At 45.2% G+C, this 18786-nt stretch overlaps 1 protein-coding gene across 4 annotated transcripts in view; it reads right to left on the bottom strand.

Moving 5' to 3' along the window:
• Nucleotides 1-8877: 8877 nt before the first annotated feature.
• Nucleotides 8878-18786, bottom strand: part of GAS2L2 (growth arrest specific 2 like 2) — a 44070-nt gene continuing 34161 nt past the window's right edge. For 2 of the 4 annotated variants that reach the window (XM_019511506.1, XM_019511507.1), the window contains exons 5-8: nucleotides 17699-17767; nucleotides 16887-16983; nucleotides 14754-15054; nucleotides 8878-12630 (exon numbers count right to left, since the gene is read on the bottom strand). In XM_019511506.1, the coding sequence (XP_019367051.1) occupies nucleotides 10617-12630; nucleotides 14754-15054; nucleotides 16887-16983; nucleotides 17699-17767 (2481 nt within the window). In that variant the 3' untranslated portion in view covers nucleotides 8878-10616. The remainder of the gene's footprint in view (nucleotides 12631-14753; nucleotides 15055-16886; nucleotides 16984-17698; nucleotides 17768-18786) is intronic. The other 2 variants (XM_019511508.1, XM_019511509.1) reach the window with 2 other exon arrangements.

Below are 18786 nucleotides of genomic sequence, written 5' to 3'. Positions count from 1 at the left end.
CACTTGGGACCCTTTCTCTGGGGAGGGAAACCCAGCACTATGCAACATTTTTGTAATAGCCTGAAATTCTTAGCTGGTTTTCCAATTCTGTTAGTCAGTTCAGTCCCATGCACCAGTACAGGCTGGGGGCTGACAGGCTGGGCAGCAGCTCTGCACAAAAGGACCTGGGGGTTACAGTGGACAATAAACTGAATTTGCACCAATAGTGTGCCCTTGCTGCAAAGAAGGCTAACAATATACTGGGCTGAATTAATAGAAGCTTTGCCAGAAGATTCTTCCCTTCTATTTGGCACTGGTGAAGCCATATCTGGAGTACTGTGTCCAGTTTTGGGCCCCCCGCTACAGAAAGGATGCAGACATATTGAAGAGTCCAGCAGAGGGCAACAGAAATGGCTCAGGGATTGGGGCACATGACTTGTGAGTAGAGGCTGAGGGAACTGGACTTATTTAGTCTGGAGAAGAGAAGACTGAGGAAGGATTTAACAGCAGCCTTCAACTACCTTAAGGGGGTTGGAAAGAGGATGGAGCCAGACTGTTCTCAGTGACGGCAGATGACAGAACAAAGAGCAATGGTCTCAAATTGCAGCAAGGGAAGTTTGAGTTAAATATTAGGAAGAATTTTCTCACTAGGAGGCTAGTAAAACACTGGAACAGGTTACCCAGAGAGGTGGTGGAAGCTCCATCCTTGGAGGTTTTTAAGACCTGGCTAGACAAAGCTAAAATGATTGAGTTGGGGATGGTCCTGTCTGAGCAGGGGGTTGGACTAGCTGACCTGCGGTCCCTTCTGACCCTAACTTCCTATGATTTGATGACTCAGTCTGAAGGTCAAGATTCCAGCTGGTTGTAGAACCCAAGTAGCAAAAGCTGTTGATGACACCAAGAGATTCACCCTCCAGAGTGGTGCCAGGCACTGGTTCTTCCACCCCTTAGTACATGAACACAGTCTTCTTGAGACTAACTGTCAACCCAAAGCTCTTGCACGATGCAGAAAATCTGCTCAAGAGATTTTTGCAGGGAAGACTCAGTGTGGACAACCAAGGCTGAGTCATCCGCAAACAGGAAATCTCTCAGAACCAGTTCTTTCACCTTGTTTTAAACCATGTGAATGTTGAACAAGACTCCATCTAGTCTGGTTCAAAGATAAATGCCATCATTGCCATCCCTGAATACATGAAGAAGCAGGAATGAAACCCCATTGTTGATGTCAATGACTTTTGATTCTTTATTTTCATACAGTACAGTTGCCTTTATACCTTGATGTCATGAGTGAAGGATGCTCAATGATTTGGGAGGACAATCCAGTTTCTTCAGAACAGTAGAAAGGTGCTATCTGTTGACCATACTGAAGACCTTTGTCAAATTGATTATTGTTTTTCTCTACACTTCTCTTGCAGTTGCTTGATTGAAATTGCCATATCACTGGTGGAGTGTCCTGAGGAAAAGCCACATTGACTTTCAGGATAGATACTTTTACCTAGAGATTGCAGCCTAGAGAGCATAATACAAGTGACAACTTTTCTGATGACATTCATCCTCTAGAGTTGTCCCAGTCACTTCTATCCCCCTAGTTTTAATGTAATTGTACAAACTGAGCATCTTGGAAATCTTGCAGTACTGCTACCTCTTTCCAACAGAGCAGTATAATTTCATGGAGCTTTCAAAGTAATTTGTCACTAGCACATTCATAGATTTCAGCAGGCAAACATCTAAGGTCAGGGAACTGGCACCAGTTATTAGGCACAACTGACTAGGCAAAATCACCTGAAAGAAATCCTGCACGCGAGGTCTGATCACAGTGCTGACTGTGACACTGACCATGCCTTAGTCTGCTGCAAAGTCAGAATCAATGCCAAAAAGATCCACAGTAGCAAAACTACCTGTTATCTTCAGATTGACATCAGCCAAGCTAAAGATGTAGAAAGATGTAGACTATTCATTGAAGAAGCTGTGAAGCAAGTTTACCTAACAACTCAGACTTTTAGGCTTTGGAAAGCCTAAAAACTAACATGTAATCCCACTGTAACAGTGTGTTTGAAGAACACCCCGAGACCTTTCTACCACTGGTTGAGAACAGAAGGATAACATTAACCATCCACAAGAAATCTCCCAACACCACAGCCCTGGAAAATTTGAGAAAGGCTTCAAGAGAAATGCAAAAGGAGGCTAGGAGTTGTGCCCAGGATTTTGGGCTGAAACTCTGTGAAGATATTCAGAAAGCAGCTGATGCAGGTGATAGCTGCAGAATGTATGAAGGCATCAAAAGAGCAATTAGTCCAGTTAAGAAGAAAACAGCTCTGATGAAAGATTTAAATGGAAGTGTCATTACTGATAAGCCAAAACAGCTCAAGCATTGGATTGAACATTATAGAATCTGGTACTCCAGTGAGACTGAAATCAAACATGAAGAGCTTGAAGGATTACCACAGTTAGAAGTTATGAGGAATCTGGATTACAAACCAGAAGATTTGCAGAAAGCCATTAAATTGATTCCTAGGAAACTCCACATGACTCATGTAAACCCAGATGGCATCTCTCTAAATGCAGGGGTGTGTGCTTGCAGCAGGATAAAAGTAGTGGCACAGATTTTTGCCACTACTTTTTGCTGCTGCACATGCCCCTGCATGTGTGGTTTGGTGTGGGGCAAATTGCTATGCTTCTGAGAAACTGCCATTTCCCTGCTCCTCCAGGCTCCCACTGTGCTGGAGGAACTGGGGGACAACTAGATCAGGGGAGATATTCTGGCTGGCAGCCAGAACGTCTCCCTGGCGGACGGAGCCACTGTTGTGCTGCTTTTATTTAGCATAGGTTTTTTTGATACCAGGAGTTCCCAGTATCACATTTTGTGCTGCATGTGATTTGCAATGCCTCAAACAGTTTGAGGGGCCACAAACCGCACATGCGTGCTCATCTGGATGTGCCCAGAGATGTCAACTAGGAACCCATATGGTGACAAAAAATTCTGACTGTTGTTCTCACTTCTTTGCAACAGAATAATTTCTCTATTGTTTTTCTGTAATCAAGAAATGAGTAAAAGCTAAAAGCTGTCATTTCCTCAGGAGTGCCTTGTATCTAAAAGCATTGAGAACTGCTGCTCTGTCCTATTCTCAAGCTGTGCAGTTGAAACATCTCCTCTTTGTATCAACTTATTATACATAGGGCTAAAGAGAGAAGAAAACTTGGGCTCCACTCTCTTTCCAACTATCTGATGAAATACCAATACTTAAAATATTTGTAGGAAGGGATACCTTTAATTTGTATAGCTATCTTGTTTCACCTGCTGCAAGCATGTGCCCAAACAGGGCAATGATGCAGAGATCCCCAACACAAAAAAGAACTCCCACCATGGGCAAGAATGATTTGGCCTCATTTTTCTTCTTGGTGTTGGACACACAAACACTGGTTGCAAGACAATTGTGCTAATATTGTCATTAGTTCCTTCTGAAGGTTAGAATTAGTAGCCATACCGGAGCTACAGAAAGCCCTGGATCAGTTGGTTTAATAAAAAGTATCATTTTGGAAACAAGAGTTCTAGTTTTTTGTATGTCTTTTTGTCTCAGATCAACATGGCTACCAAGTACACCCCTGGATCAAAAGACACTTGCACGCAGTGGCCAGGTCCTCATGAGCAGGGGTATGCCTTTGCAGCAGCACAAATAGTAGTGGCACAAATGTGTGCTGCGGTGCATGTCCCTGCCTGTGTCCCACTACTCCATTGTGCTGGAGGGGGCGCTGGCTGGGGCACAGGGTGCCTCAGGAGGGGCTAACCATCCTCTGCACTGAGGCACCCTGTGTCCTGGCCAGCTGGAAAGCAGCACATGGAGATGGGGGAGCGGGCAGCCCTGGGCTGCCCACTCCCCCCTCTCTGCATTTGTCCAAGCGTTCACCACTTTGGCATGGGCTGCATTGCTTTTTTCCAGGTTTTTTTTTTGCTACAGGGAAATCCCAGTAGCAAATTTTGCCCACATGCTGCAAATTAGGAGTGCCGCACACGGATTCTTGTGCAACTCATGGAGTTTGTGGTGTGGCAAGCACTACAAACCACACGTGCCTGCATGTCTGGATCCAGCCAGTAAGTGTGTGTGATCTTCTTTAAGACTTTCTTCACCTGGGAATTCATGTCTGTTTCACAGGATGAAGGGAAGCTCCAAGTAGGATTTGAGGGGAGCATTGCATGTCTTCTGATAACTGCCACCATTTACTGACTTCCATGGAGGCATGCCCTAACTAGCGTGTTGGATGCAGAACCCTGAAGGACCATGGGAAACATGTCTTCAAGCTTCAGATGCCGCTAAATGAGCTCCCGACAGATGTAAGATTCAGAACTGCAGACTCATCTGCAGACATCTGCTTCTGACTCCATTCCCCCTAGTTACAAACTAATCTCTGACTACCTAATTCTTATGCCTTTTAAAACAATCCTTAAATTGCCTCCTGATAACTTAATACCTCCCCACCCCCAGCTTAGCCTTTTTGAAAGAGGAGGAGGAGATGGTGATGAGTCACAGAAGAAAATTACCAAAGAAAGTTTCAAAAACACATTTCAACAGAGCTATTAGGAAAAAAAATCCTTGCAGACTTGTGGGAAAAGAATCTGTTAAAAATGTTTTGGTTTTGCAAAAGAAAATATTTGTTGCAAAAAAACAAAAGTAAAAAATATCTACTCTTCCCAGAAAATGTTGCTCTGTCAAAAAAAGAAAAAGAATGCTGAAACCAAAATGGTTCAGCTGTGTAATGCTGCCCCAGAACTGCTTGGGAGTTGTAGTGAAGGTGCTTCATACTCTGCTACAAAGGAACTCCTCCAGTAGGTTTCTCCTCTCAAAATGCATCTTCCACCTTCAATAAGAGTCTGGCACTATGTTCCACTAGCTGCTTTCTCCAGTCTCATTGCCCAGTTATTCCTATACACTAATGGCAAGACCTATTGGGTGCATATACAGTACTTTGGTTCCCTGCTTAGCTTGAAAATTAGCAGGTCTTTTCCCTCTCTAATGTCTATGATCTGTTTCCTACTACTATCTTTTCTACCTGGGCAGTATCTTTTTTACTGGAGGCCTCCTGAGCAGGGGAACTGACCCTATTAATTTGTTAGACAGTTCAGAAGGGTCTTTGAGGGAATGACCGAATTTCTGCCTTTTTCAATGCCCATTTGAAATGAGTAACAACAATAAGGTTCTTTACTACTGCACGCTCACAGACACAGATACAGAACTGCACAAACTTCTAAATACATCCACAGTACACAAAGACAGTATAAATATATATCACCAATACACTTTAATACTATGCAGTCAAGGACTGTGTCTACACAAGTGTGAATGTTTGGTTCCCCAGGGACAACTAGCAGTGGGACACCTTGTGCCACTGTAAGTTGTCCCAGGAAAACACCTGTGCCATGTGCCCTCTGGCGTGCAGCAGGTTACCCTGGATATGGTAGGGAGGGCTGGGGTTAGCACCGGGCTAGCCCCAGCAGCCTTACCTGGAGTCCTGGGGGCCTCTTGGAGCTGCAGCAGCAGCGATTCTGGTAATCGGATCATGGCCAGCAGCCGGAGTGTGGCTTTGGCTGTCCAGGCTCTGGTTTTGAGCTGTGCGTGCTGTCCCCGCGTGTACCACTCCACATTTTTTTACATGGGTTTTTGGACCCCTGGATATCCAGGGATGAAAAAAAACCCCCAAACCCACGCTGCTCCCTTGCAGTGCAGAGAACAGCTGAACGTGTGCTATGTGGTACCGCATACCACACAGCTGCGTTTGTCTGGATGCAGCCAAGATATGACACATGTTCTTGTGGTTTAATCACTCGATTGGGATTCAGGGTTGAACTCCCAGGTCTAGAATAATTTCCTGCATCAACATAGGCAAATCACTTGATCTTTCTTTACCAAAAGGAGAAAACAAAGTACTATGAGGATAATCCTCTTTCTCTGCCTTGTTGGGGTACTCTGTAGATAAATTCACCAGTGTATATGAGATGGCCAGACGGAAGTAGATAGAAAAACTTATACCACTGCAACTTGCTGCTTTCTTTCATTTGTAAATCACCACCTTTAAAGGCATTTTTAACCAAGCGATTATTCCATATTCAACCTTCTTTTTTATTATGAAAATCATTTAAAAATAAGTATTCCTGACTGTTAACAGAGAATTTCTTGAAACAGTGTTGGGATTGTCTGTATTTAGAAGCACAAACAAAGTACAGCAAAAGGGACCTTTCCCATTACATCCAAAGTACCCAATGAATGATGATCAGCCTAAGGCCATTAATCTGCCCCTAACACATCTAGTTAAAGAGGTGGGCAGTGGTCCACTAAATGTAATTGTGTTATTCATATGCATAAAACACATGCATAATGGGCTGTGGGATCACAGGAACATAGGAGCAAAAGGGGCCATCTGGGTTACTGAGTCCAGGCAGCCATGTAATAAAGTCCACAAAAACATTGCTCCAGTCCCACCCATGCAGCACAGCCACAACACTATAACAGATGTAGGATCACTTGTACAAAAAACCAAACAAACCCCACAGAGACTCAAAAGCTCTAATGTGCCACAGAAAGACAGCAGAAGAGATTTGGATCTAACATTTACTGTCAGCAAAAACATAAATGGTGATCAATGTCATCAAGCTGTCAGCTTTAGTCCTAATGACATTTTGATTGTATCAAGGGTCTGTGATAATCATGTCATGTACATATGTCATCATTCTTATCTGCCTTGGAAGAAGATGGACAAATTCAGCTCTAGCATTAAGCAGTACAAGCTTTCAGATCTGCTTCAAAGAGGACTTAATTCTTGTCTCCACTATTACACTTTAAAACAGAGACTTGGATCCAGGTTTCTATCAGGTTACCGAAGGGATGCCACTTGCTCAAGAAGATACTATGTCTGATCCTTTGCCATTCATCCTAATTTCTGACTGTTAGGAAAGAAACAAATGTTCACAGCCCTGGTCAGACTCTTCATGTTCCAAGGGACCCGCCGTGATGCCTGCCTCTATTTTCATCACCTTTCACATATGCTCTGCATCTTATGGGAAAGAAATGTGATGGTCAACCAATCCTCAACAAAGCACTATAACCCCTAGCTGTCATGTCCACAGTAAATGCTCTGACACCACATCTTCAATTTCATTCTGCAATGGAGGCTGTTAGTGTGTTTCTAATAACTAATAGTATGTAATTAAAGTGAAACATGTGGCACTGTATGAGCAATGGATAGCACAGAATGTCACGCAACTGATCCACTGCAGGTAGCAGAAGGCAGTTGACACCCTTAAGCATTTCACATCACACATCCAATCCTGCAGCCTTGAGGATCTTGTTGGGAGCTTGTTAAAATCTGACATCTCCTTTGAGGGGGTTCAGATTAATCCTGATCAAAACCTGGGACAAACAAGGAGTAACACAGCCCTTTACACATATATAGCCTTTCTAAGTTACTTGGCTGCCACTCTTGATTGGCTTGTCCCTGGAATGACTGGCAATGAACGTGAATGACCCGAGATTAGTTGCAGGGTGGAGGTTGATGGGGAAAGAAGAGTGTTAGAACATTTTATGTTGCACACTTCATAAGTCTTAAAACAGGACAATGGGCTTGTAGTCTGTAGGAGCATTTTTACATGTGCTTGGGACATGGCAACAGGTGCTCTAATTAGTGAGCTGTGCTAATTAAAAGCACCCATGTGTCATGTGTATCAGTGTCACTACACATCCTCATGCTGAAAAAATGGCAGCGGGGCACTTTGAAATAAAGCACGTTCAATGAGCTTTAGTTCAAAGTGCCCCACCACCATTTTTTCAGTGCAGGGACATGCAGCAACGCTGATACATGTGACATGTAAGCCTGCTGGAGTGCATCAATTTTTGTGCTCCAACATACTCAATTAATCAATTAATCAAGTATGCTCCCACGTGCTGGATTCCCAGCATGTCAGACCAGGTTCTGCATACGTGTATAGGGTAGGTTCCAGGATAAGTTTCTACAGCACTCGTTCAACTAGTGCTAACTGCTCAGTGGGCTAATGCTTCTACCAATCTTACTGAATACACTTCAGACCTCGACCTTCCTGATACTACCTGAAAACAACAGGGGGAACTGAACAATCCTATCACTTGGTACATGGTTGCACAGTAGTCTTGACCTCATTTCCTAAGAACTTACTTAAACATGGAGCTGGCTACAGCTGAACTGTAGTACTTTTAGTTTTCTACTGCTGCTTTTAACAAACAGTAAAATGGGTTGAAAACTACATAACAGCTTTTTGCAAAAAGAAAAATACATATTTTTATCAATGCTTCAAAAAATTAAAAAAATTCCAATGGTTTAATTAACATAGACTACGCAAACACTTGAGCCCTTGTCTCTAGGTACTTACCATATGCTTCTGATTTAATCCTCCCTTGGAACGCCAATCTATCGGCTTAGGGGGAGGCATTTCTTAATGAACTAAAAGCAAATTTTGCTACTTGGAAATGCAGAAGCAATATAGCTGTTATGGTCCAGGAAATGAGAGAGGCAAGAATTTGTATGGGGGATATATTTTATTGGACCAACTGCTTGGATGGGATAGATTTAGATAAGCTTCTGGGTATTACAGCACCCTTCCTAAAGTCTCTGGGAGAGAAGCAGGCACAGCAGAGCTCATTAGTAGATGGAACAAAGCCTTGTGCAAAACTCCATATGTAAATAAAAAATTAAATCCTGTACTTATTTAGATATTGAATTTTACACAAGGTTTGTTCCATCTGCTAGTTAACCTTGCTGTGTCTGCTTATCTTCCAGAGACCTGAAAAATGGTGTGGCGGTACACAAAAGCTTGTCTAAATCTAGCCCAGCAATGTAGTTGGACCAATAAAATGCTTCTCCCACAAAAACTCTTGTTTCTCGCTGCTTGGAAAGATTTTCTTGTGGAGTAATTTATAACAAGTATCTTAATTAGCTAACATAGTTAAGGGTTATGAGTTTTTGGATCTTTTTTTTTATAGATTATTTTCAGAGTATCTTCACTGAAAAAGATATACTTAAACACCAGAAGAGTTTTTTAAATGGTTCTGTTGCACAAACACTGAGTTACACAGTGATCAAAGGGTTAGTGCATAACTGTAACCAGCATCATTATTAACGATTCCCTCAAATACAAATTTCCAAGCTTTATACTACTAAAGACAATCCAAAAGTAATTCACACAGAACATTCACCAATGTCAAACTGTACAACCAAGAACTGAAAGGATCCTAGGTATGGTTCCTAGACTGCTCTTTCTTGATATCACAGGGCATCTTTGGCCATGGTACCTGCTGGCCAACTGAACCCATGATGTTTCAGCTCTTGTCATTTCAAGTAGCTTCCTACTTCAAATGCATCTATGACTCTTGGTTTAATTGCAATAATGATAAGCTTAAAGAACACTTGTATTTGGCCCTATACTTTGTAAAATGGCCTGATTAGGAACATTGTCAGAGTTCATACACAGGTACTTTTAACTCCTGAAGTTTGCAGAGAACAACTTTTGCATTCAATAAAAAACATATCAACATAATGAGGGTGATATATAGCCCATTGCTTCAAAAATCGGGTTGTTCCAAACTCATGGGGACTATTGCAAAGCAAAACCATATATTCCTCAAATATACAACATCAATTTTCATTGGTATCCATGAGAACTCCAGCTCTGGCTCCAGGACAATAACAATAAAAATAATGCTTTGTCTTTCTTTTCTGCAGTTACTCTGAGAATCTCAAAGTGCTTAATAAACATGTATTAGGCCTTTCAATGCCCTGCGAGGTCAGTTTTATCCTTATTCGACAGATGGAGAATCTAAAACAGAAAGAAGCATAATTTTAGGAACTCAAGAGTCTTCACTTTTAAAGCCCTGTTCTAGTTACCTCTATCTTTTCTAAAGGGTCTAAAGTGCCTGATTCTCTGTATATGCAATATCAAGGCCCAATTTTCCTCTTAATTACACAGGTACAGCTACAAACACACTAATTTACCTGACAGGGACATGTCTGTTCAACTAAAAATACTGAAATGGGCTAGGTATATCACACAAGGCCAGAAGGGCCAATGATTGTACATTTTATTTGCATCTGTCTCCACTGCTAATACTCTTGCACTAAACATATTTACACATGTTGATAGATTTCCTCCAAAATGGGGCTTCCATGATGTCACAATCATACGTCTTTTCTCAGGATGCGAGTTCTCACACTCAGGATGCGAGTTCAGTTCTTAGTTACAGATTTGGTACAAAGTCTTCTGAAATAGCCTCCAAAATTTTAGTCCTTAATGTTCTGCCTCCAATTGCTGGTGCGTGTTCAAACTAGAATTGTACCTGGCCTTGGACTCTCTCTCATCTCAAAATAAACACCAGACCAAGTGAAAAGGCCACTTTTCTGAGCCCCTGGGCCGAAAACATGGGTGGACTTCAGTTCACTGACAGCTTCAACCCCGTTGTCATTTGTTTCTCCTTCCATCTCCCAAGTGATTGCCTCCCAAGGGGCTGTATGGGAGTAAGGGAAAGAAGAAATTTGGCCCACAGGAGGGTTTTGAATGCTATATTTTTTTCTCCTGACAACTGAGGGCTAAAATTGACCCCCAAAAACATATTATAAAGATATCAGACCCAGGCTTCTTCATCTTCCTCTGTGAGCCACATTTTGCCTTCACTCAGGGATGACTTTATCCCCGAATTCCCAGCCTGGGGGGAGCCACTCTGTTCTGAAAGCCAGGCTTCCTCCTCAGACCCAGCATTTTCTGTACTGTCTTTCCGGGTGCCAGCCAGGCTTCTCTGACTTGTCCGACTCTGGTGTTTTGAGCTGTGAGCCTTCTCCTGGTCTTTAGCTCTGACTGCCTTTTGTGCCTGTCGATGTGCCACCGGAGTGGGGATTTTGGATGGCTGCTTCTCAGGTCTGTTGTCCCTGCGGGGGCGGATTTTGGGTCTCAGCTTGAGCTTATAGATGGATGGCACTCGTTCAGGCTTTTTCAGTGCCCTCTTGGGCTTCACTTGAGGCAGTTTGGACTTTTCAGGGCTACCTGTAGGGCTTTCATTGGATGTTGCCTGTGGGGCTGTACCGTTTCTGTGGACATCTGCAGATGCTGAACATCTTGTTGGCTGTTTCCTTGACCCACTGTCTCTGATTCCACTGGATGCATCCTTCTTAAGGCGAGTCCCTTCAGACCCTCGAGGCTTTTTTTCTTGGTTTTCATCCATCAGGAGTGAGGTTGGCTGAGGAGAATCTTCCCCAGCCTGCTTTAGTGGCATTGCAGCAATCCCATTCTCCACATCCACTTGGTGAAGTGTCTTGTGGCCCTTGGAGAGTTCATCAATCACATCATCATAGTGCAACACAGCAGGGTGCCATTTTGCCTCTCTGCTTGGCACATAGACACCACTACGAGGCACACCCTCACTACAGGAATATGCGTGCCTAGAGCTGGCAAGGGGACAGAGAAAAGGTGTGGCAGACTTCCAGTGTCTGAGGTCACAGACAGCAGTGTCACTTGCTAGGCTGCAGTCTGGTGGAGCCTCATCTAGCCGGCTCCTCTCTGGATGGTGTTTTTCAGCAGGAACGGCCTCTAGCTCCTTTATGTTGGCTAAGATCTCATCCTCTAAGCTCCTGTAGAGTGCCTGCTCCTGGGCCAAATTGATGGGCAGAGGTGTATACACGCGCTCCCTCTCCCCTGGGTGGCCCACTGAAACTCCCCCGCTTCCACTACTGTTTTTAGTGTTTCCTGCCACTTCCTCTTGCATTGATTTGGCACATGGAGGCTTGTCTTTCCCCTCTGTGTCTGACTGACTGGCTCTGTCCCCTGGGCTAGTGGAAAGGCTAGTAGATGACATCTCTGGTTTGACTACCCTACAGCAGTGCCTGTGACCCTGGCAGCTATCCTCAGCTTTGAACACCGCCCTGCACTTGTACGGAGCAGGAGCTTTTGCTGTGACACTGGCTGGGGCTTTGCATTCATTGCTGAGATGGGGCTCCCCCTGGTAGCTTTTATTAGGTGTAGGGGGCCTACTGAAGGGAGAGCCAGCTTTCACCGGGATCTTTGTTCCACCCTCCATTTTTTGCATATAGCTCATGTGTTTAATGGGAGAAGATGACCTCACAGCCCCAGGGTCCCTTTGACCATGTGTAGCACTTCCTTCCAATTGTCCTTTAAGACTCTGTGTAGCTTTCTTGGCATCCTGTTGCAGGAAGGGATGAAGGGCCTTGACTGGGCTGGAAGAACGGACTGTACCAGGGAAGTTCTTGACCCCTTGTTCCTGTGGCTTGTGACCCTGTGGGATATATTTCCCTCCATGCAGGCCACTTTTTGAAGACTGAGCTGAGCTGTCCTTGAGTACTGTCATCTGGGTCTTGGATTCTGTATATCGGGCTTGTGCCAGGCTCTCTGGTTCTTTTCGATGCACCCCAGTAGTTCTTCCAGACAGCCTTCCTCTCTGCGGCTCTGCAATAGTTTCTGAGACACCAGAACTGTCCTGCTCATGTCTGGTTGGTTGGGATGTCTGGGAGGGCATGGAAACATGAAGTGCATCCCTCCCATACTGAGTAGAAGAGCTCTGTCGGGAAGGAGGCCTTTCCTCAGCAAGCAGCTGCTTCCGGGAAGGTGTAGCAGACCGCTCCCTTGTCCTGCAACATGAGAACAAGCATCACTCCAGTGTGACAATTGCCTCTAGCCACTGGTGAATTCATTCATTGCTGTGGGTGTCAAGACAGTACTGAGCTAATGGGCAGCATGAGGCTGTAAAAGCTCCTTATTATTGTCTTTCAGACATACGCTACAGTAAAATCCCTGTTATCCAGGATTTTACTAACCAGCTCAGTCTAATAACTGGAATTTCCGGCTAGCCGGACATAGTGGGTGGGGGGAAGCATGCACATGGTCACCGCCACCACCACCCACCACACTACGCTGTCACCGCTCCACGTGCAGCCGCCCCCTGCATCCGGGTGGAAACCTGGGCATTTTTACATTACTGGCACCCTGCCATTCCCCACTCACCCTGGATATCAGGGATTTTACTGTATAACCATTTCCCCTATGTGTAATATGTGCAGAGGCACTGGCACTGTCATTCTGGTACCAAGGCTTGTTGCCCTGGGGCCCACAACATCGGCCTTTAAAGTGGCTTAAATGCCTTTTCGAACTGCTTTAATGGCATTGCTGTTTACACTTAGCAGCGTATTACACTTTAAATGACTTTGGTACCTCTGAGGTGTTTTAGTTTGCTACCCTAACAAAGTGCAACAGCCGTGGAGGGAAGCACTGGGCTCCCTGCAGCTCAGGGACTACTTGGCCTGCCAGCAGCTCACCCCTCCCCCTGCTGCCAAAGAGGCAAGTAAGGATCGGGCCTCCACCCTTGTGTACACACCCTGGGGGTTTAGTTTGGTTTAAATTGAAGTGGTGCTGTTAAAAACCCACTGTTTCAATTTAGGGATAATTAAACCAAATTAAACCCCCATGGCGTGTACAAACACCCCTTGACCGTGCATGTCTCCTCTGGGAGAGACTGACAAGAAAACCAGAGGCTACTTGTATATGCCACAGGGGTTTAATTCAGTTTAGTTTTCCCTAAATTGAAACGGTGGGTTTTTAAAAACACTGCTTCAATTTAGGGAGAATTAAACTGAACTAAACCCCCGTGGTGTGTACATAAGGGTGGGGGCCTGATCCTTACCTGCCTGTTTGGTGGCGGGGGGAGCGAGCTTCCGGTGAGTCGAGCTGTCCCTGAGCTGTGCAGGTGGGGGGGAGACACAAGACCAGGCGGCAGGCAGGCAGGCTCCGAGGAGGAAAAAAAAAAATCAGGTCGCCGCTTTTTTTGTTGTTGTTCATGGGCTGCCGTCAGGTCCCACAGCCCCTGAGCTGCATGGGGCCTCCCAAGCCCCAAGCATGTTGGCTTCCAGCACCCCATGCACTGTTGCACTTTGTTAAATATGAAACTAAAACACCTTGGAGGGATTTTATCTTGCTATGTACCAAAGTCATTTAAAGCGGAATACACCATTGAACAACAATGCCATTAAAGCAGTGAAACAGCAAACAAATGCCCTTTTACACTGCTTTAATGGCATTGCTAAGTCACTTTAAAGGCCAATTTTGTGGTGCGTACAAAGGCCCACAGAGACCCCAGATGCCAGCAATCATACTAAAAACAACACCAGGTGCCGTGAGTCACATTTTGGTGCTCCTGAGAATGCTGCCAGAGGTAGTGTTAGCACATACTCCAGCCCAGCAAAGACAAAGGCACCTGTACCCTGACCTCTCATCCATCCCCTGTTACACCCAGGACATCACACAGACATATCAGGCTACCTCCACCTACTAACATACAACCCTCTGCTCTTTCAGAATTAGGATTCATTGTACAGGACTGTCCATTCACCTCAGTCCTGATATACAGTATCTCCAGTATTCAACTCTTGGGGTCTCACTGAAGCAAAACCCTAGAGCAGGTGAGTGACTCCCTCCAGCTGATCCCAAGATGACACTGATAGGCACTAAATACACATGAAGTCAGCCTGAATCAGGCCTGCTGGGGTGGAGACCAAAGGAAAAATTGAGAGGCATGGGAGGTACCACAGTATGTTCAGACTAGAGAGGCCTGGCTAGCACTAACAGGCAGTGTTCTCCACCTTTCTCCAACGTTAGCTGCTTTTTGGTGTCAGCAACTACTATCAGCTGCTCAGCACAGCATCCTTAGGAGCTGGGGTGAAATGAAGCCCAAGAGCTGTCACTAACATCTCTTCGTTACCTGGCAGAGAAGGCTCTCCTGGCTTCTGATTGCTCCTGAGGGGTCCCGAGTCCTGAAGTCTTCTTGCTGGCACTATCTGGCGATGAGGATGAACAAAGCTTCTTGCTGGTGCCAAGGCTGTATGGTGTGTAAGTCCTCCACTCCACTGGGGGTAACGGGCTTTGGGATCTGCTGACAATCAGGGTTGGCTGAGGCTTGTTTGAGTGATCAGTCTTGGATGCCAGACAGACCTTGATCTCATGTTGCACTTGCATTGCCTGTAGCCTCTGAGGACTCGCCATCTTTAAAGCCTGCTTGTGAGCTGTGAAGAGATGCAGAGTCTCAGCACAAAGACAAGCACCTTTCTCCACATTGCTGTGGATTAATCTTTTGGAATCATGACACCTGGTGTAACAGGCAGCGTCTGCCACATCCCATTCAGCTCTGAACCCTCTAATGTCATGGAGACTGGGTGGGACTTGAGTTTATACCAGTCTTGCCTAAGCACCATGTTACAAACCTCTTGTGAACAAGCATAATGAATTAGAAAACACAGCAAGACTTTCCGTGTGAGCTTTCATTCCCCAAAAAACCATTTCTGAGTTGTAATAACAGAAAAGCTGACTTTCTCCCATGATTTCTATTATCCAAGTCTTCAAAGGCAGCAGTTACTCTGCATCCCAGAACTGACTCCCTGAGGCATTCAAAATTGCAAAGTATACATAGGTGGATCTAGGATTTTGAAACGGGGAGTGCAATTGGTGAGGTGTATCATCCCATATAACAAAGCACATGTTTTTCTCTAGGTAGAAAATAAATTAGAAGCTTTAATAATATGCTAGGGACCTAGGGCTATCTTATTCAGTTTAACATTGAAGCAAAAACATCTATAACTTTATTGGAATGATTTTAAAATAGTCTGGGTGGCTGTGAAATAGAAGTTACCAGGAGCAGCTACCAAAGAGCTTGATTAGTGGAATATCAAGATCATTAAAAAGGAGGGAGGGTCATTAACATCTCTGCAATGAAGAGTTCAGAAGGAATTAGGTAGATTTTAATGAGCCATGAATTTACTTGATGCTTTTGCTGCTGCCTGAGCAGAAATGCTGCTGCCATTGGTGACACGTAGGGGGTGCACACAGGTGCACACCCCCCCGAGACGGGCTGCCGCCACTGGTGGCACCAGCAGGTGGGTGGTGCTTGCCACCCTCCCCTCCTGCTGCCGACACCGCTTTGGCCACCTACGGCGGGTCCCTGCTTGGCCCACCCTTGCCACCAACATCACCATGGCTACCTGCAGGCAGGCCCTGCTTGCTACCGCTACTGCCTGCGGGTGGTTGCTGTGCCCCCACACAGCCTCGGCAGACACAAGGCATTCATGGCTGCTGCCACTACCAATCAGTTGGTTTTAAACTTTGGGTGGAGCAGGAATCAAAGCAGGGAGGTGCAAGTGCACTAGTGCATCCCCACCCTCCACCCCCAATCCACCCTGAAAGAATGTAAACTAAAACAAACACTGCACTCAGGTAGGACTCAGTGGGATTGCACGTGTCTCTTCTGAAATGCTAGTCTGACCTCTAGTGGCCACCAATAGCTTTAGGCGAGACAGTATACCAACCCTAGCTTTCTTAGAGTCTTCTCTGTGTTGTAACAAGACATCTGACTCCTGCTATCAGAGGACAGTGGCCATCATAGATGACAGTCCGGTTGTCCTCTGCCCTCTATTGATACGAAACTGGATGCCTTTACGTCCTCTATTTTTCTCTTGAAGAGAAAAATAGAAGACATAAAGGCATTGGGTTTTGTATCAATAGAAGACAGAGGATAGAGTAGCAGAAAACGGGAATGTCCTGTATGATGGCCACCTACCAGAACCCAGAAAACAATGAGACCTACCAAAAATGTGTTGTGGCACCATTTCAGCAGCAGCATTGTTTTCTACTCTGTACAGTAGGGATTGGTGAACCTAGAGGTATGCTTGGATATGCTTCTCCTGACTTTACTGTGTTGTTTTTTTCCTCTATTTGACTCTGACTCATGTAATCCTCTGTTAGTGAAGTCCCATAGTCCAACCTAATTCCAAGAGAAAGTGACCCCCATCCTCCATGCACACCTGAGGTTGGAAAAATGGAGTTGGCACATGTGGAGACTTACACAAAGAGGTGCATCGACAAGGATCATGCTTATCCAAGTAATGTTCCAGTGTGTCCCAGCCCCCTCCAACCCGCACCATCACATGATTCCGTAGGATCTGAAACAAATAAAGCACCCATGAGTGGTGAATCTCCATGATCTGTGCAAGACATGAGCAAAACATGTCACCATTCTACTGCTTAATTCCTCAGTGAGGTATGTGTGGCATTGCCCATGCACACACAAAAGCCCCAGACTGTGCATATGTGCATAGATACATGAGTTCATGCACACATGTGGCACATTTTCACAGTATAAGTAGACTCTAGTCTTCATTGCCAACAGCAAGGCAGGAAGGGAGGCTGTCTAACACCAAAGCACAACTGTACCAGTAGGGATAGAAGAGACTATCTCTCATTGGTTGGCAGATCACTTATCCCAAGCAGAGGGTGTGCAGTATTCTCAGCACCTAGCAGCTCCCAGCATGTACCCAATGCACTGAGCTTGTCTGAACACCTGGCCCCAGTTGTGCAAGTGCTCAGCCTTTCTGCAAATTGCAGTATCAGGGACTGAACTTGATAGATACAATGTACCCTCAGTTCCTGATCATTTCATTGCTCAGCATGTCCCAGACTCTGTATTTTGCTTTGTAACATACAATACATACAGGCAAACACATGCACATTTTTGGTTTGCATGCCTCCCTATGCATGCACACTCAGCCATACCTGTGGTTGCACATGTACATGCACAAACAGCTGCTCTTACCCAGCTATACATTACATGTAGATAATGAGTAAAAATCTCACTTAGTCCAAAGGGCATTTGCATACATTCGGATGAACAGGAAGCAGTGGAGGACCATCAGCCTTGAGGCCATCACCAGCGTTATCTGATTCCTGCTTTGGAAAATACGCAGGGACTCAAACATGGCACAAGGACAGAGCCTGCTCCTGCCACATCTTATTCCAGGAGAATGTCTCTGGAGACCAGAGATTACCCCTGTCATTGCAAGGTGCATGTGTAGGTCAGGAGGATGCACAGTCACCTGGGTGGCATCTCTGACAGCATGAGGCGTTTGGGGGATAACATCAGTGAGTCCCACAACAAAGGGCAAAAAATCTGAGGACCTTTGATCACAGTTTTCAGGTTGCTGCACATTCACATAAACAGTGCTACCCAACAGCTATCAAGAAAAAACCCCTTCCCCCCAGGGGAAACTTTAGAGACCTCCTATATAAGACATTAAATTAAGCAAAAGGGAGGGAAGGGCCAGCTTGCTAGCAGCCTTTCCTGTCCTGCAGTGTGTGCAGTAGTGTGGTACCAGATAGCCCTGGAGCCTGGGGTCCTGTACTCATCTGTGTGGCACAGGCAATGTCAGCTTCCCTCACACTCCCCATCTATATGCTTTGGCTCTGCTCTTGAAAGGAACAGAAGGAAATCCATCCCCCGGAGGCCAGTCAGTCCAATTGCAGTGGTGGGCTTATCCTAGCAGGAGATGGAGTGACTCACTGTATACAGGGCACAAGAGACCTATAGTACAGACCTAGAGCTTTATATCACCACTGAACTGCCCAGTCCTACTCAGGGTGACAACATGCCCTCTGTATTGACACATCCCAGCTTTTGGGATGGGGCCAAACACAATCAGATGGGTAGAATCTACATTTGAAGAGCTCCTATCAGAAAGACTCAACATTTCAGCAACAAAAGCTAGCAGCAGGGTTCCCCTCCTACCTGAGAGCAGTTTAGAGCTCCTGGTTCCATCTAGGCTGCAAGATTTTTGGGAAAGAGACAGTCTTTCACTATACACACATACAGCACCTAGCACAAGGAGGCCCTGATGTCCCTTGGGCATACCCATCATACAGTTCTTTTAAAAATGATTGAAAATCTACTTTGCATAATCAATAAAGTTCTT

This window comes from Gavialis gangeticus, unplaced genomic scaffold (genome assembly GCF_001723915.1).
Source record: "Gavialis gangeticus isolate Ggan-Ray unplaced genomic scaffold, GavGan_comp1, whole genome shotgun sequence".
NCBI lineage: Eukaryota > Metazoa > Chordata > Crocodylia > Gavialidae > Gavialis > Gavialis gangeticus.
Note: the sequence above shows the minus strand (reverse complement) of the source record. Positions and strands in the feature narration are given on the sequence as shown.